Here is a 27,246-nt window from a genome sequence, read left to right as displayed (position 1 = left end):
CGGAACCGGTACCGATCCGGTCCCGAATCCACCCGGCGCTTCTGCAGCGGGCGAGGAGCTGGCGGCGGGCGCGGGACGCTCTGTCCCGACAGGCGAAGAGGGCAGCCCGGGGGCCTTCGGCAGCGGCGGCGCCGGCGAGAGCAGCGGCGGGAGCGGAGCCGGGGCAGGTGAGGGAGAGCGGGACCAGAGAACGGGACCGAGACCGGGGACGGGAAGAGAGAGAGCGGGGCTGGGGCCGGTGGGGGAGAGCGGGAGCGGGACCAGAGCAGGGGAGGGGAAGCGGGGCCGGGACCGGGACCCGAGAGGGGGAGCAGGACCGGGGAGAGAACGCGGGACTGAGGCCGGGGAGAGAAAGCGGGGCCGGGACCGGGGAGGGTGAGAGAGAGCGGGGCTTGGGACCAGGGAGAGAGAGCGGGACCGGGACCGGGGAGAGAGAGAGCGGGGCTTGGGGCCGGGACCGGGGAGGGTGAGCTGGGACCGGGGCCAGAGGGGGGAGAGCGGGACCGGTGCCAGGACCGGGGAGGGAGAGCGGGACCGGGCCTTGGGGCTGGAGCAGGGCCGGGCCCCCGGTGTCACGGGCCCTGAGTGGGTTCTGTCACCGCCCCCAGGGGTTTCTGTCACGGTCCACCGGGGGGCTCTGTCACGGCCCCGGTCTCTGCGCCCCCACCGACCCTTTTCCCACCCCCAGCATGGACACCGACCTGTACGATGAGTTTGGCAATTACATCGGGCCCGAGCTGGACTCGGACGATGACGACGACGAGCTGGGCCGGGAGGCCAAAGATCTGGACGAGGTGAGGAGGGACAGCGAGCCCCGGAGAGGGGACAGCGACACCCGGGGCGGGGACAGCGGTCCCCGGGGCTGGAACGAGGACAGAGAGCCCCGGGGCTGAGCGGGGCCGGGCCCGCAGCTGCTCCCGCCCCGTGCGGGTCTGAGGGGGCTGCTCGGAGCGGGGGCCGGAATGCTGAGGGAACGAGGGGGGCTGGTGTTTGAAAAATTTACAAAATCTATTCTGTGGTAAAGAGAAAAACACAGATCTTGCTGGAATGGTGAACGGGAGCTCCTGTGGCTGGGTTTGGTTTGGCTGGGTTTGGTGTCAGGTCCCATTGGGAGCCCCTTTGGAGGGAGCTGAGGCTGCCACAGGGAGCCTGATTTTCATGGGGGAGGCAGAGCAAGACCCCAAAGACAGGGGGGGAGCAGAGGGGCTGCCCCATGGGAGAATTGAGGGAGCCCCTTCCCATTTGGGACTGATTTTTGGGATTTGTGCCGTGAATTTGGGAATGATTTTTGGGATTTGTGCCTTGGATTTGTGGCTGATTTTTGGGACTGGTGCCTTGGATTGGGGGCTGATCTTTGGGATTGGTGCCTTGGATTTGGGACTGATTTTTGGGATTGGTGCCTTGGATTGGGGGCTGATTTTTGGGGCTGGGGTTTTGGATTGGGGTTGATTTTTGGCATTTGTGCCCTGGATTTGGGGCTAATTTTTGGGATTTGTGCCGTGAATTTGGGAATGATTTTTGGTATTTGTGCCTGGGATTTGGGGCTGATTTTTGGGATTTGTGCCCTGGATTTAGGGCTGGTTTTTGGGATTGGTGCCCTGGATTTAGGGCTGGTTTTTGCAATTTGTGCCTTGGATTTGGGGCTGATTTTTGGGATTTGTGCCCTGGATTTGGGGCTGATTTTTGGGATTTGTGCCCTGGATTTGGGGCTGATTTTGGGGATTGGTGCCTTGGATTTGGGGCTGATTTTTGGGATTGGTGCCGTGGATTTGAGGCTGATTTTTGGCATTGGTGTCCTGCTGCTCTGTGTGTGGGGTTTGTGTCACCAGGTGTGGTTCTTGGCCTCTGTGGTGTCCCTGCAAGCCCAGGGGCTGTCCCTGACCCAGGAGCTGCTCCCAGGGCCCCCCTGTGGGTGCTGGGGCTGCTCTGGGGCTCCCTGGCTCGGGGGTCACCCCAGGCCTGTCCCCCTGGGGGGCTCCACAGCAGAGCTTTGGTTGCAGCTGGAGGATGATGATGATGATGATGACATGGGAGAACATGATGAGGAGCACCCTGGCATGGAGGTGGTGCTGCATGAGGACAAGAAGTACTACCCCACAGCAGAGGAGGTCTATGGGCCTGAGGTGGAGACCATCGTGCAGGAGGAGGACACACAGCCACTCACTGGTGAGTGATCTCTCAGGGGATCCTTGGAAAAGGGAAAGAATGTATAATAATATTTAATATTAATATATAATCATTGCATATTTATTATATGATATGATGTAATATTATTTGATATGATTATAATATGATAAGATTTGATATATAATATATATTATAGTTACATATGTTGTGTTATATTACATTATATTATATTATATTTTATATTCTATATTCTATATTTTATATTTTATTTAATATAACATATAAGTAATATAGTATAACATAAACAATATAATATATATAATATAATAGTGTAATATATTATATTATAATGTATTATATGATATATTATATCTATATAATGATATATTATTGTAGTATATATTTAAATAAATATATTTATATATATTATGAATATAACATGTATAAATTTATAATATAAATATAATGTAATATAATAGAATATTATATTACATTATATATATTAATATATATATAAATATATATAATATATAATATATAATATATAATATATAATATATAATATATAAATATATATATAAATATATATAATATATAATATATAAGATAAGATATAATATAATGTAATATAACACATGTAACTATAATATATATTGTATTTATTATATTATATTAATTATATAAAATATCTATAATATAAAAATATAATATAATATAATATAATATAATATAATATAATATAATATAATATAATATAATATAATATAATATAATATAATATAATATAATATAATATAATATAATATAATATAATATAATATAATATAATATAATATAATATATATTCCTTCTGTCCTGCCCCTTTGGAGCTCACTCATAGCCTCAGATCTCTGCCTGCTGTGTGCAGATTTGGGCACTTTGGTTTGCAAAAACCACAAACAAAGGTGTCTTTGGAAGAACAGGAATCAGCAGAGATGGGAAAGTGATTTAATGGAGAATAAATACATTTAAATTATCTCCTTTGATTCCTGCGTGTTGGAAGGGCCCTGCAGTGACCTTCTCCTGCAGCTGTGACAAACAGCTGAGAGAATCTGTCAGCCAGAAAACTGAGGGGTTTTCAGCTAAATTCCCCATTCCTGGGGGCCATTCCTGACCCTGCTGGCTCAGGGGCTCTGGGAACAGTTTGTTCTTTTGTCTCTTCTTTCAGAGCCCATCATCAAACCTGTGAAAACCAAGAAGTTCTCCCTGATGGAGCAGACACTGCCAGTCACTGTCTATGAGATGGAGTGAGTGTGGGGCTGGGGGGGACAGATCTGGGGGTCTCACTGACCTGAGAGCAGCCAATTCCCAGGTTCTGAACCCAAAACAAGAGAAATGCAGGACAAACTATTTCAGTTTCCCTTCCTGTGGAAAATGGGCACAGGGTTATTACAGTGACCTTAGACGGTCACTGTGGTGAGAGAAGGACGAGAATCTTGTTTCTTGATCAGAAGGCTTGATTTATTGATATAAGATATATAATACATTATAACTATACTAAAAAGAATAAGAAGAGAAGTTGCAGAGAGCTGCTAAGCTAAGAATAGAATAGAAGGAATGAATAACAAAGTTCTGTGTCCAGGGAATCTGTCCCTGAGCTGCTCCTGTGAGTGGCCTTTAATGGTACACATGGAAGATGAGCCAATCACAGGGACACCTGCTACATTTCACAACAGCTGATAACAATTGTTTACATTCTTCTGGGGCTCTGCTTCCCAGAAGATGGACAAATGTGAAAGAAAGGATTTCTATGAAAAAATGTCTGCGACACAGGGTAAGGTTGGACACAGAAGGAATTTCACCTCAGGGGCTGAGATGAGCCCATAGCAACAGTTTGTGGCTCAGGAAACCTTCTTGGAATGGGTTGGGGACCTTAAAGCCCACCCAGTGCCACCCCTGCCATGGCAGGGACACCTCCCACTGTCCCAGGGTGCTCCAAGCCCTGTCCGAGGGATGGAGCAGCCACAGCTGCTCTGGGCACCCTGTTCAATATCCACATGCTCAGTGTGTAGCACACATCATACTGGCACATTGTGGGTTGATCCCAGATTAGATCCCATCCATTCCAGTTTCCACTGGGAATTTTTCTGCTGCTGGGTGAGTGCAGGGTGCTGTGCAGTCAGCAGGACACTGGGTCCATTCCTTGTGTCCCAAAGCAGCTTCTTGGACACCAGGGCTGGGAGAAAACCTGGAAAAAATTCCAAATGCATTAAAAAAATTAATTTTTTTTTTAAGACTTGGAGATGTTCCTGGAGCTGGTGTTCCCTCAGGGGTCCCTGGGGATGTGCTCAATGCTTGGGGGGTTCAGCAGAGCTGGAGCAGAGCCCAGGAGCTGCTGGGGCTGGTTTTTCTCAGTCCCTGACCTGAGCTCTGCATTATCCACCACTTCCCTGCTCATTCCATTTGTAATTAATTCATTTTTCTCCTATTTGTTGATAGAATTGGTTAGGATGGGCCACAAGAAATTCCTTGTGGGATGTAGCCAGAAACCTGCAAGCTTGGTATTGATTTCCCATTTAGCCTTATTTTCAGACCAATTAGGAAGGTTTTAATCAGGGTTAATATTGATTGCTGTATTTTTTAGCTCTTAATCAAAATGTTTTACATTAAGAAGTCTGTTGTATCAGTGAAAATTTAATCTGTTTAAAAAGGAAATTATTTGACAGCACTTATTCTCTGCAGGCCTCTGGCAGTGGCTGCATGTTTTATGGCTTCCCATTATTTTTTAGGGGTGGTAATTTAGGATCTCAATTATCTTTTGGCCAGCATCCATCCAGAAGTGACCAGCTCATCATTACCCAACTCAGCTGCTAATTTGAAAAAGACTTAATTCCTTAAGTGCCTGGAATGTCACTGTTTTAAGGCTTGAAAATCAGAATGAATGGTCTGTGGTTGCTTCCAGAGCTCCTTGGGGTGCTTGTTATCCACCACCACCATTTACCTGCCTGCCTGCCTTGCTTTGAGTGCAAGTGCTTCATCATCTGAGTACATGGATGTGATTTTTGCTCCAGTACTGACTAGAAGAGAAGAAAAATATTCAATAATATTCAATTGCTGGCAGCTTTACCAGCTCTGTATCCTCCCACCCACTGCCATCTGTCTGGGACTCCAACTCTCTTGTCCTCCCCATCTGGAAAGTGGGATTCTTCCTCCGCAGGGCACTGCCAGGATAAAAGTTTGGCAAAGATTCAGGGGGCACCTTGGCTAGAAAGTGGAGCTGAAAAGCAGCACCTACTTTTCTTAGGCACAGCAGAAACTCTCCAACAGCCTTTTGTGTTTTTGTTCCTGCAGTTTCCTGGCAGATCTGATGGACAACTCGGAGCTGATCCGGAATGTGACTCTGTGTGGGCACCTGCACCACGGCAAGGTGCTGCCAATGGCCAGAATAATCCAGAATCAGGGGTAGTGAGGGTGACCTGCTGCTTTGCCAGCCCTCCTGGCCCCTGGTTATCTGCAGCAGCACCTTCTGCTTCTCTGCTCATGCACTTATTTACAGAATCCAAACATGGATTGGGTTGGAAGGGGTCTTAAAACTCATCCAGTGGCACAGAGACACCTCCCACTGTCCCAGGGTGCTCCAAGCCCCATCCAGCCTGGCCTTGGAGACTTCCAGGGGTTCAGGGACACCCACAGCTGCTCTGGGCACCCTGTGCCAGAGCCTGCTCACCCTCTCAGGGAGGAATTCCTTCCCAATACCCCCCAACCCTGCTGTCCCCCAACTTCAGGCCATTCCCCCTTGTCCTGACACTAGGTTTCCCTGTGAAACGTGCAGATATTTTTGTAGGTTGAATTAGTAGGTTTTCTGTGCTGCTGCTGGAGGGATGGGGCTGTGTTTGTGTCTGTCTGAAGAGAGGCAGCTCCTCTCTGTGCTCTTTTGCAGACGTGTTTTGTTGACTGCCTGATAGAGCAGACGCACCCCGAGATCCGGAAACGCGACGATCAGGATGTGAGTGAGCTGCTGTGGAATTGCCACCTTGGGGACACCCTGGGGTGGCTTTTACACCCTCAGGGAGGGGACACTGCATGGGGACAGGGTGGTTCTGTAACTGGAATGTAGGATTGGATAGCCAGAGCTCAGTTTTAGATCTGCATTATGTATTAAATACACCCTGAGGGAGGGGACACTGCGTGGGGACAGGGTGGTTCTGGGGCTGGAATGTAGGATTGGGAAGCCAGAGCTCAGTTCTACCTCTGGATTATATATTATGTACACCCTAAGGGAGTGTATAATATACACATTATGCATTATATGAATTATATGAAAATTAATATATAAATTATGTGAAAATGTATATAAATATGTGACATGCGTATAATATACACATTATGCATTATATGAATTATATGAAAAATAATATATGAATTATATGAAAAATAATATATGAATAATATGAAAATGTATATAGAAATGTGAAATGTGTATAATATACAAATTATGCATTATATGAATTATATGAAAAATAATATATGAATAATATGAAAATAAATATGTGAACCGTGTATAATATACACATAATGCATTATATGAATGAATATATGAATTATATGAAAATGAATATAAGAATTATATGAAAATGTATATAAATATGTGACATGTGTATAATATACACATTATGCATTATATGTATTATATGAAAATGAATATAAGAATTATATGAAAATGTATATAAACATGTAAAATGTGTATAATATACACATAATGCATTATATGAATGAATATATTATATGAAAATGAATATATGAATTATATGAAAATGTGTATAAATATGTGAAATGTGTATAATATACACATTATGCATTATATGAATTATATGAAAAATAATATATGAATTATATGAACATGTATGTAAATATGTGAAATGCGTATAATATACACATAATTCATTATATTAATGAATATATAAATTATATGAAAATTAATATAAGAATTATATGAAAGGTATATAAATATGTGAAATGCGTATAATATACACATTATGCATTATATTAATGAATATATAAATTATATGAAAATGAATATAAGAATTATATGAAAATTAATATATAAATTATATGAAAATGTATATAAATATGTGAAATGTGTATAATATACACATTATGCATTATATGAATTATATGAAAATTAATATATAAATTATATGAAAATGTATAGAAATGTGAAATGTGTATAATATACACATAATGCATTATATGAATGAATATATGAATAACATGAAAATGAATATAAGAATTATATGAAAATGTATATAAATATGTGAAATGCATATAATGTACACATAATGCATTATGTGAATGAATAGATGAATTATATGAAAATGAATCTATGAATTGTATGAAAATGTTCCTGCTTCTATCCCTTACTTGTCCCCTTAGTGATGTGCCAGAGTTATTGTGTCCTGCTGCAAACTGAGTATCTGGTACCAAAATGTGACACTCTGATTTTTGTTTTGCCTTTGCAGCTCTGCTACACTGATATATTGTTCACAGAGCAGGAGGTGAGTGGTCTTGTAGTGATTTTATCCAGTTGTCTCATGCTTTACTCACAGCTGTTGTAGGCAGTTTCCTTGTCCATTTTAATGCCTTTCTGTGCTTTCCACATTTTGGTTATTTTCTTTATTAATTAAAAAAAATCTGCTCCTCTTGTTTGCCTCAGGAAGATTCCTGATCCAACTTCCTTCCCTCATCTCCGTGTATGATTTTATAACCTGTGTAATGTTAAATCTGCAGCAGAGTCTCCCCAGTCTGGGGCTAATTCTTACTTTCTTAGAGAGAAAAAGGAGGAAGGGATTTGCACCAATGGTAGAAGAGGAAAAAAATTATTTCAAAATAAATACATTTCTCCTTCTCTGACTCTGTGTTGGGCATGAGTGGGAATGTTATTTTGTGTCATGACCAGAACAATCTTTTGAAGCATTTTTTTTTCTCCTCTCAGTGTTTATATTTTATACTCTGTGTGATCATTTCTTGTGCTTTGAGGCATAACTCGGTGGCAGCAGAGGGTGAAAGCACAAACAAACACCCACATTCTGTCTCAGGTGTTGCCTGTGATACCTCCTCAGCTGAAGTCAGGTGTTGAGGTGCAGTGGTGGCTCCCCAGTCTGACCAGTACAGATGGGAGAGCTGGGCTGGGTGATCTGAGGTTATTACTTTGGTGATCTGAGGTTATTACTCTCTTCCAGGACGAATATTTACTTCTTTCCATCTTTCTGATTTTTCCTTGATGTTCTTTTAGAGATGATCCTTGTGTTTCTGTACAGGGTGATCCTTTTGTTTATTTTTTTAAACCTGTAATCCTGGTTTCCTGTGTTTCAGAGGGGAGTGGGGATCAAGAGCACCCCAGTGACAATTGTTCTGCCAGACACCAAAGGAAAATCTTTCCTCTTCAACATCATTGACACTCCAGGTGATTGTGCACTCCTGGAAATCCTGCTGTGGGAAGCACTTGGCTTTGTTTTGTACTTTTTATGGCTGGCTCCAGCCTAGTGCTGAGCCTTCAGCTGAGTTCATTCCTGTGGAGTCACTTCCAGCAGCACTGACCCATAATCACCCAGGGTGCTTTGGGGCGAAGGGACCTTAAAGTCCATCTAATTCCAACCCTCTGCCATGGGCAGGGACAGATCAGGCTCATGTCTGTGATTAGCTGGCCTAATTAAGAGCTGATGAGGCTGCAGAGGTGTTTCTCAAGCAGCACAGGGAGAATTTATTTTCCCAGCTATTGCCACGTGCAGTATTGACCCTGCTTTGCTCAAATGCTATTGCCCCACAGTGAGACTCAGCAAGTTCCTTCTGTAGAGGGAAAATAATCACAGATGAATTTGTAAGAAAGTTTAGGGAGGAGGGTCTTGGGACACATCTGCTGAGCTACAGCTCAGGATGAGCGAGGTTAGAGCGCAGGAGGAGGCTGGGGGGAGAGACATCTGTTGTCTTTGGGAAAAGAAGGAAGATTTCTTCTCAAAGTCCTTGCACAGAGCTGTGAGAAAAACAGTCACAAATGTGAGGAAAAGTGTCTGTTAAACAACTTGTGTGTATTTTAAAAAAATAGCATTAGAGCTGAGGCTAAACCCTCATGGGGAGCTCTGGCAGCTGCTCCCATGTCCCTGTCTGAGGAGGAACCATCTCTGCTCTGCCTCTCTGGGTACCAGCAACCAGAGGAATCTGCAGAGCCCCATAGCTTCCCACCCTGTGTGCTGCTGCTGCTGCACCAGGGCTCTCTGTGCTTCTCACTGCCCCCTTTTTTGTGGTTTTGAAGGTCATGTGAACTTCTCAGACGAGGTGACCGCCGGCCTTCGCATCTCGGACGGCGTCGTGCTCTTCATCGACGCGGCCGAGGGGGTGAGTGCCTCCTCCTCCTCCTCCTCCTCCTCCTCCTCCTGGGGTTCCATCCCTCCCTGTGCACTCTGTGCTCCTGCCTCAGCATGAAGGCTTGGGATGGGCTCAGCTTTCTGGGGTGAAGGGTTTTTGGAGGGCACTTTGAGGGTGTTTTCCAGCTGAACAGGCAGCCAAGCCTGTGGCTGCTGTGTCCACACTGATGTGATGCTGTGGCCTGCAGGCTGACTGTGTGACTGGTGTGCATCTCCATGCCCATGGTACCTAAATCTGAGCAGCTTATTTATATCAGAGATGTCCACAGGCTTGGATTCAAGGAATTTGGTTGGGTTAGCACCTATTTGTGAATTTCAGGATTAGCTGCTTGCTGAGCTTGGGCTTTTCTGCAGCCTGGCAGCAGAATAAGGGTCACTGGTTGTCCCTCATGCCTCAGATAACATTTTGGTGGATTTTCCTGGGGCTCTGAGCTCTCTGCTCCCTGCAGGTGATGCTGAACACAGAGAGGCTGATCAAGCATGCGGTGCAGGAGAGGCTGGCAGTGACTGTGTGCATCAACAAGATTGACAGACTCATCCTGGAGCTCAAACTGCCCCCCACAGATGCTTACTACAAGCTCAGACACATTGTGGATGAAGTTAATGGTCTGATCAGGTGAGGCTGCATTGTTGGTGCTGCTGTCCCTGTCCCATGGCTCACAGAGAACTCCTCAGTTTGTCCACTGATGTTTTGAGTCATAGAAAATGGGCCAGGAAGAACCACTGGGAGTTCATCTCAGCTGATACATTGAATTAAGGAGGATTGGCTCTTCCTGACAAACTCCAGGGATTTCATTTCCCCTGCCCCATTTCATTTCTCCTCCATTAAAAAGTAAAGAAAGTGGGCATATGACCAGAGCAGGGAATTTGTTCTCCCAGATGTCTCAAATACACTGAAATTATTGGGTTGTATCCTAAACTGGAGGTTGAGATATCTCAGAGCTCTAAATACTTGCTACAAAACTAAAAGAGGATTTGCTGTCTCAACTCCTGGAGAAGGATCTTGATACTGACACAATCCAATCTCCTTGCCTGGGACATCTTAGACATTTCTGTGGGTTCTTCTGCACCCAGGGATTTTTTAACAACATTCTGCCCTTCAAGTGTGTGTCTGTTTGCCCACAAGCTCCCTGGCATGTTTTTGTTTAGTGTGTGCTGAGAGCAGAATAATTCATCCTTCTTAGCATGGCTGTGAGCTCATTAAACCTGTTTGGATTTAAATTATATCCCTGTATTTTCTTTTCCCTTACTTGGTTGATCAGCTTGGCTGCTTTTTTAGAAGAAGAAAAGTTATCCCAGATAAAAAAATCTGAAGCATTCGTGCTGGTGACTTTGTAGTTCTAGGATCTTTAAATCTTTGCATTAATGCTTGAAATTTATAGGCAGAAAATGTTCCTGACCCTGAGATTCTGATGGCAAGCAAGCTGCAGCCTGTTTAAAGATGCTTTTTGGCAATGCAGGCTCCTTGCCTGTCACTGCTGTGGGGTGTGGGAAGTGGGCTGAAGTGTCTTCTTTGGTTCATAACATTGATTTGATTTTATTTTTCTCCTCTCAGCATGTATTCCACCGATGAGAACCTCGTGCTGTCTCCCCTTCTGGGGAATGTGTGCTTCTCCAGCTCTCAGTACAGCATCTGCTTCACACTGGGGTCTTTTGCAAAGATTTATGCAGACACATATGGTGAGGATTAGCCAGCAACCTGGTGCACTTCAACATCTCATTTCCCCAACCTTTCTTGTGGGGGTTTTCTGAGCCATTCAGCTTCCCCTGCACATGGCCAGTGTTTGTGTTCTGGAATTGCTGAGAGCTGAGTGGTGCTGCAGAGCTGAGCCTTGGGGGTTAAAAAGCACAAACACAGTTTGAGCAAAGATATTTTCTCCTGATAAATGTTTCTTGAGTCAGAAGCCAAGAGTTTTTTCATACCCTGAGCAGAAATAACAAGCAGTTGAAGGCAGGTGTGTGTGTGTTGTGCTTTGCCTCCCTGTCAGCAGCTCAGGAGTGAAGCAGTTAAACTCTTCCTGCCTTTTCCCAAAAGTCCAAGACTCAGCTGCAGCTGGGCACAAGCTTTGCCCACAAGGTTTTGCACTCTTGCCCTCTTTCTTTTTTAAGAAACTGTCTTTTTCTGGCCTGGATTTAATTTTCTGCTCCCCAGGTGCCCACTCAAGGCAATCTGCTGCATGTAGCAGTGGGCTCTGTGCTGGCATGAGCAGCTGCACAGCCCAGGTTTTTGAAGTGCCCCACTGGGGAATTTGGGGATCTGGAGGAGCTGAGAGCAGGGAAAGAAGGAGGTTGTAAAGCAGCTGGGGCAGCTCTTGCAGAGAGCTTGGCCTGAGGGAGGATGAAGTTGTTGAGGTCAGGGAGTGATGGTGCCAGGACTGTCACGTGTCCTGAAAGTTTGGAGCAATAAATGAACTCCCTGAAGTGTCACAGCATTAACTCAGAGCCTTGGGGAGCTGAGGACAGCACAGTTGGCAGGAGATGCCAACCAGGTGGGGAAGGCAGGAGCTTGGAGTTGGGAATAGTGAATTCTGGTCCCCAGGAATTGTGTGTGCAGCCACCACATGTCACTGACAGGGTTCGAGCAGCATCACTGTCCAGACTGCAGCCAGCAGGCAATTCCTTGTGTTCACACACCTGCCCACAGCAAAAGCTTGTTTGGAACCTGCTGCAGGTTCTCATTCCATCCTGGGATTTGTAAATTCACCATGACAGCACCTTCAGTGCTGGGTGTTTGGCTGTGTGCTCCCTGAGGAAGAGGAAGAAACCTGGAGATGTTCAGCAGGGCTGAAGATGCTGGTGCTGGTGGAGGCCATCCCAGCACCTTGGCACTGCAGCAGCAGTCACAGCATTCCTGTTTGGAAGTGCAGCACATGAGGTTGGGCTCCTGCAGCATTCTGAGCTCTGACCCTGTGGGTAGAGAGCTGGAATGTTCCTGGGCAGTCAGTGTGTGAGCTGCAGTGTCCCTGGGCTCCTGTGTGTGTTCCTGGGCAGTCAGTGTGTGAGCTGCAGTGTCCCTGGGCTCCTGGGTGTGTTCCTGGGCAGTCACTCTGTGAGCTGCAGTGTCCCTGGGCTGCTGGGCACATCCCCACTTGACTCTCTCTGCTCATCTCTGCCTGCTCTCCCCAGGACAGTTCTTAATCTTTCACTCAGAATTGGGACGAGCCTTTCACTCATCAGCATCAGTTCATTAAATTGAATCCTCAGGCTTGTTTTAAAAGCTAAAATATAAAGATTTCTAAGCTATGAAAAAAGCAGTGATATCTGAGAGGCTTTTTCATTTGCTTTTTCCTTCAGGAGACATCAATTACCAGGAGTTTGCCAAGCGGCTTTGGGGCGACATCTACTTCAACCCGAAGACGTAAGAACCCTGCTTAAATGTTTTAATTTTACTTTATTCCTGGGTTTTTCCCTTCTTTTCCTGTAAAATGTGGACCCAAGGTCACTCCTGATCCTGTGATCCTGTGGTGGAGTGTGACTGTTCACAGGGGTCCCAGGATGAGGGAGGAGATGAGGATCTGACTCCATGTTTCAGAAGGCTGATTTCTTATTTTATTATATAGATTATATTAAAACTATACTAAAAGAATAGAAGAAAGGATTTTATCAGAAGGCTGGCTAAGAATAGAAAAAGAAGGAATGATAACAAACGTTTGTGGCTCAGACTCTCTGTGATTGTCCATTAATTAGAAACAACCACGAGACCAATCACAGATGCACCTGTTGCATTCCACAGCAGCAGATAATCATTGTTTACATTTTGTTCCTGAGGCCTTTCAGCTTCTCAGGAGAAAAATTCCTAAAGAAAAGGATTTTTCATAAAATGTGTCTGTGACAGTGGAGTAGTATCTGGGAAGGGTTGAGTCAGCCCTCCTGCCTAATGGGAATCCATTTGGATTCACACCACAAGCAGCAGCAGAGAGGCTCTTCTGGCCTGCATTTGGAGTTAACCTGGCCCATGTGTCCCTGACAGCTTCCCAGGGGATGGGAGGGAGGAGCAGAGGCTGTGCAGGGGTTCTGGCAGGCTGCAGTTCTTGCTCCTCACCTCTCCGGTCTCCAACAGGCGCAAATTCACCAAGAAGGCCCCGACGAGCAGCTCCCAGCGCAGCTTTGTGGAGTTCATTCTGGAGCCCCTGTACAAGATCTTGGCTCAGGTCTGTCATGGATCATTCATCTTCCCACAGCTCCAAGCAGGAGCAGCTGGGGCTGGGCACTGGGCTGGGCTGAACTCCCAGCTTTGTGGAGTTCATTCTGGAGCCCCTGTACAAGATCCTGGCTCAGGTCTGTCATGGATCATTCTCCCTCCCACAGCTCCAGGCAGGAGAAGCTGGGGCTGGGCACAGGTTCTGGTCCTGTCCTGTTCTACACAGGGGGTGCACAGTAATCATTATTTCTGGCAAGTGCAGTGCTGTATTTGCAGTTATAGAACAGTCCTTGCTTTTCCTTATGTGCTCTGATAGCAGCCAAGTGACAGTGCTTGGACTTGGAGCACAACTTGGATGAGGAGGAGTTGTGGGGGCTCAGCCTAGAGAAAAGGAGGCTCAGGGGGGAAATTTTTGCTTTCTATAAATCCTGACAGGATGGGGCAGCTGGGGGAGGTCGGGCTCTGCTCCCAAGGAACAGGGACAGGAGGAAAGGAAATGGCCTCAGGTTGTGCAGGGGGAGGTTTAGGTTGGAGTTGATGAAAAATTTCTTCCCCCAAAGGGTTCTCTAGTCCTGGCACAGCTGCCCAGGGCAGTGATGGAATCACCATGCCTGGATGGATTTAAAAGCAATGTAAATGCACTTGGGGACTAAGATGATTTAATGGTGACCTTGACAGTGCTGGGGGAATGATCTTGGAGAGCTTTTCCAGCCTTAGTTCCATGATTCATGGATTTGACCCATCTGGCTCTTGTGTGAGCCGTAACCCAGTGCAGCTCCAGAGCCCTGCAGGTTGTGGCTGGTTTGTGATGCTGACTGGGACCCCCACAGTGAACCTGAGTGAGACTTGTGGTCCTGCAGGTGGTGGGGGATGTGGACACAACCCTGCCCAGGACTCTGGATGAGCTTGGCATCCACCTGACCAAGGAGGAGCTGAAACTGAACATCCGGCCCCTCCTGCGCCTCGTCTGCAAGAAATTCTTTGGGGAGTTCACAGGTACAAACAAGCTCTTTGTCTTCCCCTCCACAATTTTCACCTCACACCAAGAGTTGAGGGTTATATTTTGGCCAAGGAGGGCTAACTTGCACAGATCCTGCTCAATTTCCCACATCTGAGCTGTGACACCAGGACAGCCTGAGGCACTGCTCACCTCTCCCTGCTGCTGTGGGTGCTGCAGTCACCGTGGCTTTGCCTTGTGTTTATGGAGTCCAATTTTTTCCTCCACACTGCTTAACCTTGTCCTCACCAAGTGTTCCTGTTGCAGGTTTTGTGGACATGTGTGTGCAGCACATTCCCTCCCCAAAAGTGGGGGCCAAGACCAAAATCGAGCACACCTACACCGGCGGCGTCGACTCCGACCTGGGCGAGGCCATGAGCGAGTGTGACCCTGATGTAAGGAAGCTCCTGTGTTTGCTCTGAGTGTGCAGAACCAATTCCAGCAGGCTCTGCTCCCCCTGCCCTGCCAGGGCTGCTGCCTCCCTGCACAGATTTGACTTGCAGCACTCTGAAACCTCTCATCCGACACTGGAACAAATCTCTTCACTCCAAGGAGCTTCAGCTGCCTGCCAGGGCAGCCCTGGAGAGAGGGAATTGTTTCACTGTGTTCAGAGAAGAACAGGACTAGGTCAGGACTCCAGAGCATGTGGGAGCTGCAGGGTAGTTTTGTGTCCTTTTGCAGTCTTTTTGTTTCTTTTCCTTGAAGTTTAATTCTCTCTCTAAACTCTAAAAAACTGCATGGTGCTGATAAAAATAACCCTGTGTTAGTTAGTCAGCACCTTTCCTCTCCCAGCCCTGCAAACCCTTCCTCCTCCAACAGCTTGCACTGAGCTGTCATTTGGAGTTGTCTGGAGCCACCAACGCTGGCAGCTGAGTGAGAAATTTGCCTGTGACTTTTGCTCTGATGTCTGCAGAGAAATTTATTTTAATGAGTTGTGATTATCCACATAAAACTCCACAGTGGTGGCTGTCACCACATCACCGGTGTGGAGTGACCTGGTGGCACTGGGAGCTGTGATCTTGGGGAGCTCAGGTGACATTTGCAGGCCAGCAGGTGACATTTTTCCTCATGGCTTTGTCCCAGCCACCATTTGCTGCTCTACAGGAGCTCCAGAACAGTTCACATGGTCATTCCAGAGCTTTCCATGCAGGGCAAGGAGATGTAGGGCTGCTAGTGGCAGGAGCTGAAGGACTTGGCTAAATTCCAATTTTTTATCCACAAATCAGACTATTCTGAGTTGAAAGAGATTCACAAGGATCATCAAAGTCCAGTCCAGATCTGTGTGCATTTCTTGACTGTGTTTTGCAAGAAGCTCATTTCTGTCTCTGTGTGTCACGGGAAGGGTCCCTTGATGTGTCACACCACCAAGATGTACAGCACTGATGATGGTGTGCAGTTCCACGCCTTTGGCAGGGTGCTCAGTGGCACCATCCATGCTGGGCAGCCTGTGAAGGTCCTTGGGGAGAATTACACCCTGGAGGATGAGGAGGATTCCCAGATCTGCACCGTTGGACGCCTCTGGATCTCAGTTGCAAGGTACACAAAGCTCTGGCAATGTGTTTATTGGGAGAGGAGTCACCTGGTGAGGGGCTGGGAGGGAGAAAGAAGGTTCTGGAAGGTCTGAGGCTGCAGTGATGCTCTCCTGCCTTTCAGGTACCACATTGAGGTGAACAGAGTTCCTGCTGGCAACTGGGTGCTGATTGAGGGCGTGGACCAGCCCATAGTGAAGACAGCAACTGTGACAGAGCCTCGGGGCAATGAGGAGGTACCAGGCATGGCTGGCACTGCTCAGCCTTGCAGGGTGATGGGGCACAGCCCAAAAGCTTTTCTAGAAGGGTTAAAGAATCCCTGTGTGATGTGGTGGCAGGGCACAAGAGTGTGGTGATGTTAACTGGGGTCCCAGGGTGAGGGAAGAGATGAGGATCTGACTCCATGTTTCAGAAGGCTGATTTATTATTTTATGATATATATATATATTATATTAAAACTATACTAAAAGAATAAAGGATTTAATCAGAAGGCTTGAAAGAAATGATAATAAAATCTTGTGACTGACCAGAGATTCTGAGCCAGCTGGGCTGTGATTGGCCATTAATTAGAAACAACCACATGAGACCAATCCCAGATGCACCTGTTGCATTCCACGGCCACAGGTAATTATTGTTTACATTTTGTTTCTAAAGCCTTCTTCAAAATGTTTGTGAGAGGATCATTTCAATGATGCTCATTTTCAATACATTTTGGAGCACCAGAGAAATTCAGTAAGACTGCTAGCAGTTTCTGCTAATGGCTGAGGATGGTAAGCAGTATGATATCTGTAATTATAGAGCTCCATGCTATTGCTAATCTTAGGCAAAATAATAAAAAATAATTTTTCCAAAGGATAAATTCACTGGGAAATTATATGAACAAAACTCATGCCAGTCAACACAATTTTACAGAAATTTGCTAAATAAAATAGAGAATTTTACTTAATCATCTGATAAAGTTACAAACTCTGGTCTGTGACCGTGTTCACAGGGGTTTTTGGATGAGGGAAGAGATGAGGATCTGACTCCATGTTTCAGAAGGCTTAATTTATTATTTTATGATATATATTACATTAAAACTATACTAAAAGAACAGAAGAAAGGATTTCATCAGAAAGTTAGCTTAGAATAGAATAAGAAAGAAAGAATGATAACAAAAACTTCATCTTGGACTCTCTGAGCCAACTGGGCTGTGATTGGCCATTAATTAGAAACAACTAACATAGACTAATCAAAGATGTACTTGTTTCATTCCACAGCAGCAGATAATCAATGTTTACATTTTGTTCTTGAAGCCTCTCAGCTTCTCAGGAGAAAAAATCCTAAAGAAAGGATTTTTCATAAAATATGTCTGTGACACTGGTCAGGTTCTCAGGAGAAAAAATCCTGAGAATTTTATGAAAGGATTTTTCATAAAAGATGTCTGTGACACACTGAGGGAAAGAGAAGAGCTTCACCTGCTGTGTATGACCCTGAGGACATGCAGGGATGCAATTTCAGCTCTTTGTCCTTTCTGGTTCCAGGCTCAGATCTTCCGTCCCTTGAAGTTCAACACCACATCTGTGATCAAAATAGCTGTGGAGCCAGTGAACCCCTCAGAGCTGCCCAAAATGTTGGATGGTCTTCGTAAAGTCAACAAGAGCTACCCCTCACTTACAACCAAGGTACTGCTGGGGGCACCTGCATCAGATCATTTCCAGAAATTCCTTCCAGCCATTCTATTCTGTGATTTCTCTGTGTGTTTGTGTGGCTGTTTCCAGCCAGTTCTGGGGGCAGCCTCTGGGCTGATCTTGAAAATAATCAGGTTTTTTACCACAGGATGTTATATTTGTTGTGGGTCTTTTCATGCTGTTTCAGTTGATCTTATAAATGATGTAGAAATAAAAGAAAATGTAAATCATCCTGCTGTGCCAGGGAAGAGCCCAGCAGCACTTCCTCCTGAACAAGGCTCTGGGAGTTTTCCTTGGGGTGTTCTGACTCTAACAAAGTGGATTTAAGGCTGATCCTTCCTCAGGCTTGAGCAGGAAGGAGCTGTGAGCTGCCAGCTGAATCCCTCTTTTCTCTTCCAGGTGGAAGAATCTGGGGAGCATGTGATCCTGGGCACAGGAGAGCTGTACCTGGACTGTGTGATGCACGACCTGAGGAAGATGTACTCTGAGATTGACATCAAGGTGAGGCTGTCACAGAGGGATTTTCCCACTGGAAACCCTGGACAGGGGTTTGCTCCCCTCTCTCAGAACCTGCCTGAACATACAGCATGGATTTTGTTACATTCCTGTAAAATTTAAAAGCAAAAAGGAGTTGTTAGGGTGGAAAAGGGTCTCTTCCAGCCTGACTGTCACCAGTGGGACTGAGAGTGGCACATTGGCTTGGAGAAGAATTTTCCATATTCCAGCCTTCCCTGTGCTTAGAGCATTGTCTGGCTAGCAATTTATTTATTCCAGACTTCCCTGTGCTTAGAGCATTGCCTGCTCAATTTATTTATTGCCTGGCTAGCATCAAATAAATAAATTGAGCCAAATTTTTGATACCTGCAATTAGATTTAAATTTTCCTGTGTCATTTGAAAGCCTCAGTGCTTCATACACAACCCTGATTAAAACCAGTTGAGCCAGTTTTTTCTTGTAGGTGTTCAAAGGTTTCAAACAGTCATTTTACAAGCAGAAAAGTACTGAAAACTTTACAAACCTTTTGATCTTTTAGGTGGCTGATCCAGTGGTGACATTCTGTGAGACAGTGGTGGAAACATCCTCCCTGAAGTGCTTTGCTGAGACACCCAACAAGAAGTAAGGGCTGTGGGTGAGCTGGGATGGGAGGGGGCAGGGGAGGGTCTCTCTCTCCCTCCCCACTGGCTGTTGTCCACCAAATGGCACATTCCTGAGTGAGCAATGTCCCACTGAGCTCCTCAGGGACACACCAGGGTCCCAGGGATGTTCCTGTGCTGTGTAGGAGCTCTGAGAATGAAGGGAACAAAGCCAAATCCACATCCTCCTTTTTCCCTAAGTGTCACACCTTCTCAGCAGTTCTGAGATCCTGGAGCAGGTGCCAAAGTGCTGCCTTCAGTAATTCCCCCAAGAGTGTCATGAGGAAGAGCTGTGTGTTCTGTTATCCATGTGTAATCTTGGATTTGTTCTCCTGGTGATGCCCTGGAGCCTTGCAGCTGCTCTCATCTCCCTCCTCCAGCCCCTCACAGGGCATAGGATTGGAAAAGGGAGATCTGTGTGCACAGGATGTTCCCATACCTGAATTTTCAGAGAAATCATGATCTGCTGAAGTGGACTCTCCTGTGTTCCCCTGTGGTTTCTGGTTTTGCTTGCCTTCCTTTATTCTGAGACAATCTCACCATGTTTGGCAGCCTTAATTCTGGGAACAGAGAGGTTCCATTCTTCACAGAATCACAGGATGGTTTGGCTTGGAAACAACCTTAAAAAGCAAAAAAACCATCCAGTTCCAAACCCTCCCGTGGACAGGGACAGCTTCCACCAGACCAGGTTGTTCCAGTCTTAGGTCAGGCTTTGACCTTCTGTGCTGGAGGCAGCTTTCAGGCACTGAGGCAGCATTTGCTGTGTCAGATGCAGCTCCAGGGCCACCTTCCCCAGCCCAAGGGCTCCCTCCTGCAGCCCTGGGTGTGGGACAGGAGGGCTGGAGCCACTCTGTCCCTCAGCTGTCCCTGGGCTGTGCTCACAGGGACACTGAGGATGCAGGTGGCTTCATCAGCCCTGCTGGATCCAAGCTGGGTGCAGTGAGAGAATCACAGAATTGTGGAGTTGTTAAGGTTGGAAAAGACCCTCAATGAAGTCCAGCTGTCAACACAGCACCACCATCATGTTCACCACTAAACCATCCATACATCCATGTGGTTTTTGCACAGTTCCAGAGATGATGCCTCCACATTGCCCTGGGCAGCTGTGCCAGGCCTTTTCTGTGTAAAATTTTCCCTGATATCTCACCTAAACCTCCTCTGGCTCAGCTTGAGGCTTCTTCCTCTCACTCTATCCTTTGTCCCCTGGGAGCCACCCCTGGCTGTCCCCTCCTGTCAGGGAATTGTGGGGAGCCAGAAGGTGCCCCCTGAGCCTCCTTTCTCCATCCAGGTTGATTCCCCCAGCTCTGTTCCCTTCTCTGGACACATCCCAGCCCCTCCAGGGCTGCCAGGCTTCCCAGTTAGCCCCATTTCCATCACTGTGGTCTTTCCTCAGGAACAAGATCACAATGATTGCTGAGCCCCTGGAGAAGGGACTGGCAGAGGACATTGAGAATGAAGTGGTGCAGATAACATGGAACAGGTATGAGCAATCTGGGGGGGCAGGAGTGCAGCTGGAAGTAAATAACTGGGGGGAAAGGGAATGCTGGAACCTGCAAGGAGCACAGGATCAGGCAGAGATCCTGGCTTGGTTGTCCTGCCAGCCACTCTGTGGGCATCTCTGACTGAGACTTTTGTGCCTGAAGGGAACAGGGTTGTAAATACATCGAGTTCAGGTCAGATTCTTGTTTCCTAAAGTTTCTTCCCTTTCTCTGTTATCAGAAAGAAGCTGGGTGAATTCTTCCAGACCAAATACGACTGGGATTTGCTGGCTGCCCGTTCCATCTGGGCCTTTGGGCCTGATGCCACTGGCCCAAACATCCTGGTAGATGACACACTGCCCTCAGAGGTGAGGAGTGGGGGCCACTCTTCAGTGAGACCTTTGTCCTGTGCTCCCAGAACTTTCAGCCAGGCCCTGGTGCCTTTGGGGTTATCATTGTTTGCCTCAGACCTGCTGCACTTTCCCCACAATGATCCTACACTGGTTACCAGATCACCTGTTATTTTTCAGGTGTTGCTGTTTGAGCCAAAAGGCAAAAAAACCCCTCTTTTTATTTTTAGACCTTGCCTTTCAGAATCCCCTAAAATGTGGGCTCTTAATTTCTAGTGCTGTAGAAATTACATTGTGCTGATGCTCTTGGGCTGTGAGAGGGAGTGAGTGGACATGGGGGCACAGGGGAACATTGCTGTTGGTTTGGAACTGGGTGATACTGGGTGTGATGAGGTGTGGTCTCTGAAGCTGTCTGTCCATCTGTCTGTCTGTGTGTCTCTAGGTGGACAAGTCTCTGCTGGGTTCAGTGAAGGACAGCATCGTGCAGGGCTTCCAGTGGGGGACCAGGGAAGGGCCTCTCTGTGATGAATGTAAGTGAGACCTGTGTGGAAACTGAAACAATGAGAAATTGCTTAAATTCTTCCATTTTTAAGCATTCAGGTGCTCCAGGCTGAGCAGGCTTTGGTGGAAGGTGTCCCTGCCCATGGCAAGGAGTTGGGCTGGATCAGCTTTAAGGCTCCACTCCATGACTCTGTGATATGCAGGGTTATGATGTGGTGGTGCTGGAATTAAATTTAGGAGAATTGCTGGGTGTTTGGGCATGTGGGGATGTGGTTGGTGCTGGCAGAGGATGTCCCCTGAGGTCACTGGCTGTCATTTCTCCCTCTGCAGTGATCCGCAACGTGAAGTTCAAGATCCTGGACGCAGTGATTGCTCAGGAGCCCTTGCACAGGGGTGGAGGGCAGATCATCCCCACGGCCCGCAGGGTGGTGTACTCTGCCTTCCTCATGGTGAGGGCCTGCCTGGGCTGGGCTGGTCCCCACAGCCCTGCCTGGGGCTCTGGGTGCGCTCTGAGTCACTGCCCATCAGTGTCTGCAGCAGAGTCCTGCAGGCCTGCATTGCAGCCTGGTGTGCATCTGCTCGCCCTCCCCTTCCTGCTGCTGCTGGGCTTGCTGGGAAGGGTGGGCAGGGGGAGAGGGAGGCGTGTGACTCATGGCCTGAGGGAGAAAAGGTCCTTGCAGTGTTTGTGCTGTTGCTTTGGGCAGCCATTGGACAGCAGGACCCCTGTAACCTCACCAAGCACTGAGTTTGACTGTGCTGTTGAGCTGGGAGAGACTCAGTGGCTCATGTCCTTGTCCCCTCACAGGCCACCCCTCGTCTGATGGAGCCCTACTACTTTGTGGAGGTGCAGGCTCCTGCTGACTGTGTGTCTGCTGTGTACACCGTGCTGGCCCGGCGCAGGTGAGCTGCTCCTGCTGCCAGCACTGGGGGCTTGCAGGGCAGCAGAACTGGGGTCTGGGCTCTTGGAGAATTCCTGCACTGGTACAGAGGGTGAAGCTGTTGAGATTTGGGCTCTTGGAGAGCTCCTGCCACTGCTGCAGAGGGTGAAGCTGTTGGGATCTGAGTTATTGGAGAATTCCTGCACTGGTGCAGAGGGTGAAGCTGTTGAGATTTGGGCTCTTGGAGAGCTCCTGCCACTGGTGCAGAGGGTGAAGCTTCTGGGATCTGGGCTCTTGGAGAATTCCTGCCACTGCTGCAGAGGGTGAAGTCTGCAGAGAGTGAAGCTGTTGGGATCTGGGCTCTTGGAGAATTCCTGCACTGGTGCAGAGGGTGAAGCTGTTGGGATCTGGGCTGTTGCAGAGTTCTTGCCACTGGTGCAGAGGGTGAAATCTGCAGAGAGTGAAGCTGTTGGGATCTGGGCTCTTGGAGAATTCCTGGGCTGCTGGAGAATTCCTTTATTCTGAGACAAATCTCACCATGTTGGCAGCCTTATTTCTGGTGCAGAGGGTGAAGCTGTTGGGATCTGGGCTCTTGGAGAATTCCTGCGCTGGTACAGAGGGTGAAGTCTGCAGAAAGTGAAGCTGTTGGGATCTGAGTTATTGGAGAATTCCTGCACTGGTGCAGAGGGTGAAGCTGTTGAGATTTGGGCACTTGGAGAATTCCTGCCACTGGTGCAGGGGGTGAAGTGTGCAGGGGGTGAAGCTGTTGGGATCGGAGTTATTGGAGAATTCCTGCACTGGTGCAGAGGGTGAAGCTGCAGAGGGTGAAGCTGTTGGGATCTGGGCTCTTGGAGAACTCCTGCCACTGCTGCAGAGGGTGAAATCTCTGTGAAGTGACATTTGGAAGCTTCCTGACTGATCCTGGCCCTGAGCAGTGTGGGCAGGGAGGCTGAGGATCACACACAGCCTTTGGGTTGTGCCTGGTTCTTGCTGAGTGTCAGGAGAATGTGCACAGCTCTGTGCTCAGCCCTAGGGCACAGGAAGGACTTGGACCTCCTTCAGTGACTCCAGACAAGATGCTCAGGGGGCTGGAGCAACTAAAAACAGGTTGGGAATTTTAGGGTGGTTCAACCTGGAGAAGAAAAGGCTGCAGGAAAACCTTAGAGCCCCTTTTAATGCCTAAAGGAGCACCAAGAGAGCTGGAAAAGGGCCTGGAGTGCCAGGTTGCCAGCACAGTGAGTCCCCAGCTGGGTAATGATTGACAGAGATCCATAAAAGCCTGATCATTTTCTTTATTAAGAAACCCATTGCTTTTTAATACCCTAGTTCACTACAGGTGAACCTGGTGATAAAAAAGCAATGAGTTTCTTATAGCGAGGTTTAAAAAATATAAATTAGTCCTTGACTTAAAACACCATCACCAGGCTAATTAAGAAACCACCCTTTGGTAAACAAATCTCCATAACACATTCCACACATTCACTATAGCAAATGCAGCAAGTTAAGAATTGTTTCTCATTCTTTTTTCTGATCTTCTCAAGCCTTTCCCAGAATGGTGCCTGGGGAACTTGTCTGGTTTTCTCTGCTGCCACACCAGGACAAGGGGGAATGGCTTCCCACTGCCAAAGAACAGGGTTAGATGGGATATTGGGAAGAAATTCTTGGCCCTGAGGGTGGAGATGCCCTGCACAGGTTGCTCAGAGCAGCTGTGGCTGCCTCATCCCTGGAAATGTCCAAGGCCAGGTTGGATTCCACCTGGGATAGTGGAAGGTGTCCCTGCCATGGTATAAGGGGTGGAACTGTGTGGGATTTGAGGTCCCTTCCATGACTCTGTGACACATTAATGCTGATCCTTTGACACTTTTGCAGAGGCCATGTCACCCAGGATGCTCCAATCCCAGGCTCTCCCCTGTACACCATCAAAGCCTTCATCCCAGCCATTGATTCCTTTGGCTTTGAGACAGACTTGAGGACCCACACACAGGGCCAAGCCTTCTCCCTGTCTGTCTTCCACCACTGGCAGGTGAGTCCATGCCCTGGGGAGGTGGGGAAGAGGGACAGGCAGGATCAGGCTCCAACAGAGCAGGAAAGCTCTGGAGAGCATCCTCAGAGGATCCTGCTGAGGTTTGTGCACCAGCTGTTCTGTGTCTGCCAGGCTTTGTTCCAAGTCCCATCAGTCCCAGTCCCAGTGAGCTGCTGGTTGAATGTCAGGGTCCTGCAGTGCCTGGGGAGAGGACACCCCCTTGGGAGGAGGGAACATGTTTGGGTCCAGTTCATGCAGCAGAAATCTTGCAGTGAGGCTCAGACTCACTGACCTGCCATAGAAAGTTTGATTTGTGTCTCACACAGATGGTGTTTTAAACCTGTAGGAAGCAAAGTTTGGGACAAAATGCTGTTCTCTGGCCACTTGTGTGTCTGGGGCAGATCAGGTCCTGGGAGGTGCACATTGCTTTGGGCTGCAGCTCCATGAGAGCTGCCTAAAGGTTGGTGTGTCAAAGCCTAAGGCTCAGCTCTGAAACAATTAGCATGCCTGCTTTGTGAAGGGGGTTGTGCTGAGCAGGATTTGCATAGATTCTGTTAGGAGGTGGTGTGAGGTCCTGCAAGGGGAGGGACATGTCCTTGCCTTGAGTTCTCAGCACTGTGTTATTCACTTCTCACTTCTCAGCAGTGACATGGGTTTGTGTGCCAGCTGGGGTGCTGGGGTGTCTGTGGTGAGACAGAGTAGGGATCCATCCTGAATTAGGTGAAGTGTCTAACAATGGTGAAAAGTCTGTGAGGCCAAAGCTGAAGGAAAAACTCGCATGCCGAGACAGCAAGGAGACAGAGAAAGAAAAACAGAAAAGACCACGAGGTCAATTTGCCCCGACCTTTGATAAAGAAGAAATTAGAAATTAGAAATTCCTTTGATAAAGAAGAACTGGTGCTAAGTGTCATGTGAGATGAATATGCATGAACTTATTGTGAAACTGTATGCATATGCATTTAGAAGGGGGATAAAAGGAAGTCTGAAATTTTCAGGGGTACCCATGCCTTTTGAGGAGAATTTTTCTCCGTGTGCGTCCAGCACCGTAAATAAACATACCGAGCTTTACAACTTTTATAAAGTTGTGAGGTTTCTTCTTTTCTCCGCAAAACAGTGGGACCCAGGGATGTTTCTCCAGGAGGCTGAAGCAGCCCCAGCATCCCTCTCACCCCCTGGCCCTGTGTTTCAGATCGTGCCTGGGGATCCCTTGGACAAGAGCATCGTCATCAGGCCGCTGGAGCCGCAGCCAGCCCCACACCTGGCCAGGGAGTTCATGATCAAGACCAGGCGTAGGAAGGTGTGTCTGGGCCACATCCCTGTGCTGTCCTGTGCCTCTGTCCCAGCAGGGAACAAATCCCTGTGCTCTGCCCCTGTCCCAGCAGCTGAGCTGTTGCTGTGCTGTCCCTTGGCTGTGCCACATCCCCTCTGTGTTCCCAGAGTGCTCTTTGTGCCCCAGGACCTCTCCCGTGCTGCCCATCAGAGCCTGCCAGTCCAAAATCAGTGACTCCAGTCCAAAACAGGATCCCGTGGTCTCTGCTGTGCCCTGCTCCCTCCCCAGCCCCTCTGAGCCCTCAGTGTAGCCCCCTTGTCCAGCAGAAACAGCAGAGCTGCTTCCTGTGCTGGTTTAGCTGGACTGAGGGGCTGCAGAGGGAATCAAGCTCTCCTGTGGGGAGCAGTGAGCTGGCAGATGTGCTCAGCAGCAGAAACCACACTTGCAGGTTCCTGAGGAATGTTAGATGCCTTCAAGCTGCAGAGAAGCATCTCATGCCTTTTTTGGAGCCTGAAAATTTATTTTACAAGGTCTCTTCAGTGGGCTCTCTGTGTGGGGAATAACCCTGGTTTGTGTTACCTGCAGGGCCTGACTGAGGAGCCCTCAGTGGCCTGGTGAGCCCCCTTGTCCAGCAGAAACAGCAGAACTGGTTTCTGTGCTGGTTTAGTGAGCTGGTTTCTGTGCTGGTTTAGCTGGACTGAGGGGCTGCAGAGGGAATCAAGCTCTCCTGTGAGGAGCAGTGAGCTGGCTCAGCATCAGAAACCACGTTTGCAGGTTCCTGAAGAGTGTTAGATGCCTTCAAGCTGCACCTCATGTCTTTTTTGGAGCCTGAAAATTTATTTTACAAGGTCTGGGCAGTGGCTGTGTGGGGAATAACGCTGGTTTTGTGTTACCTGCAGGGCCTCAGTGAGGATGTGAGCATCAGCAAGTTCTTTGATGACCCCATGTTGCTGGAGCTGGCCAAGCAGGACGTCGTTCTCAACTACCCCATGTAACCCTGCTGCCCTGGCATGGGAGCTCTGACCCGAGCCCTGGTGGCACCTGCTGGTCCCTCCCCATCCCTGCTTGCCCAGCCTGGCTCCTGGAGGCTCAGGGCAGGCAGGGAGCTGCTCCTCATGGCTGGAGGAGTCTCCATGGACCAATTGTGAGCAGCCCAGAGCCAGAGCATTTTGTATTCTTGGTCTCCAGTTGCCTCCAGGGAGGTTTTTTTCCTTTTGGATGTGCTCCTCCAGCTCACAGAGCTGAGCAGTGTCAGTGTGGATTGCTGAGGACTGGGCCTCAACTGTGTCAAGCATTTCAGGCAGCTGAGAAAAAAAGGGGGGGATGCTGGGGGAGCAATGTGGCTTTGACCTTTCTGTACCCCTTTTTTTGAACCCTTTAAAATGTTTAGTACAAAGTTCCAGGCTGGACTTGGTCTGATTGTGCCCTGACATGGCAGTGCTGGGGGAGGCTCTGCTTTCCCAGTGCTTCCAGTACACACTCAGGATTTCTCCCACCCTCAGCACTGTGCCACTCCCAAGGACTCCCTGTCCCCCAGCTATCCCACTCCTGCCTGTGCCAGTGAATGGACCAGCCACCCCTATTTTTTTTTTCATTTTCCCTCAATCTTGCTGAGTTTTCAGGGATTTTTCAGCTGCTCATCCTCTGAGAGGTTTTTGCTGCTCCCTCTCCACTTCCCTGCTCTGTCTCTCTCTGAACTCTGCCCCAGTTCTGTCCCAAGCGTGTGCTGTGAAAGCAGGGCTGATTTATG

General features: G+C 47.8%; 1 protein-coding gene across 4 annotated transcripts; it reads left to right on the top strand.

Annotated features, from left to right (window-relative positions):
- The first annotated feature begins 14 nt into the window (after positions 1–14).
- EFTUD2 (elongation factor Tu GTP binding domain containing 2) lies at positions 15–27,073 on the top strand. Of its 4 annotated transcripts, none has more exons than XM_074557441.1 (28): positions 15–167; positions 609–794; positions 2,001–2,166; positions 3,335–3,413; positions 5,458–5,533; positions 6,047–6,112; positions 7,626–7,661; positions 8,479–8,569; positions 9,416–9,498; positions 9,977–10,143; positions 11,083–11,207; positions 12,822–12,885; positions 13,588–13,678; positions 14,529–14,664; positions 14,933–15,060; positions 16,008–16,201; positions 16,319–16,430; positions 17,718–17,858; positions 18,264–18,365; positions 18,897–18,979; positions 20,390–20,476; positions 20,716–20,842; positions 21,267–21,354; positions 21,656–21,774; positions 22,131–22,225; positions 24,073–24,226; positions 25,416–25,523; positions 26,396–27,072. In XM_074557441.1, the coding sequence occupies exons 2-28, from the start codon at positions 690–692 to the stop codon at positions 26,489–26,491; spliced, it is 2,919 nt and encodes a 972-aa protein (XP_074413542.1). In that variant the 5' UTR covers positions 15–167; positions 609–689; the 3' UTR covers positions 26,492–27,072. The 4 variants fall into 4 exon arrangements, with proteins under 4 accessions (XP_074413542.1, XP_074413543.1, XP_074413544.1 ...); XM_074557442.1 differs by having other exon boundaries at positions 35–167; positions 689–794; XM_074557443.1 differs by lacking the exon at positions 15–167 and adding an exon at positions 218–238.
- The last annotated feature ends 173 nt before the right edge of the window (positions 27,074–27,246 follow it).

Source organism: Zonotrichia albicollis, chromosome 23 (assembly GCF_047830755.1).
Source record: "Zonotrichia albicollis isolate bZonAlb1 chromosome 23, bZonAlb1.hap1, whole genome shotgun sequence".
Lineage (NCBI taxonomy): Eukaryota > Metazoa > Chordata > Aves > Passeriformes > Passerellidae > Zonotrichia > Zonotrichia albicollis.
The sequence above is the reverse complement of the archived record's forward strand: the minus strand, read 5'-3'. Positions and strand labels throughout refer to the sequence as shown.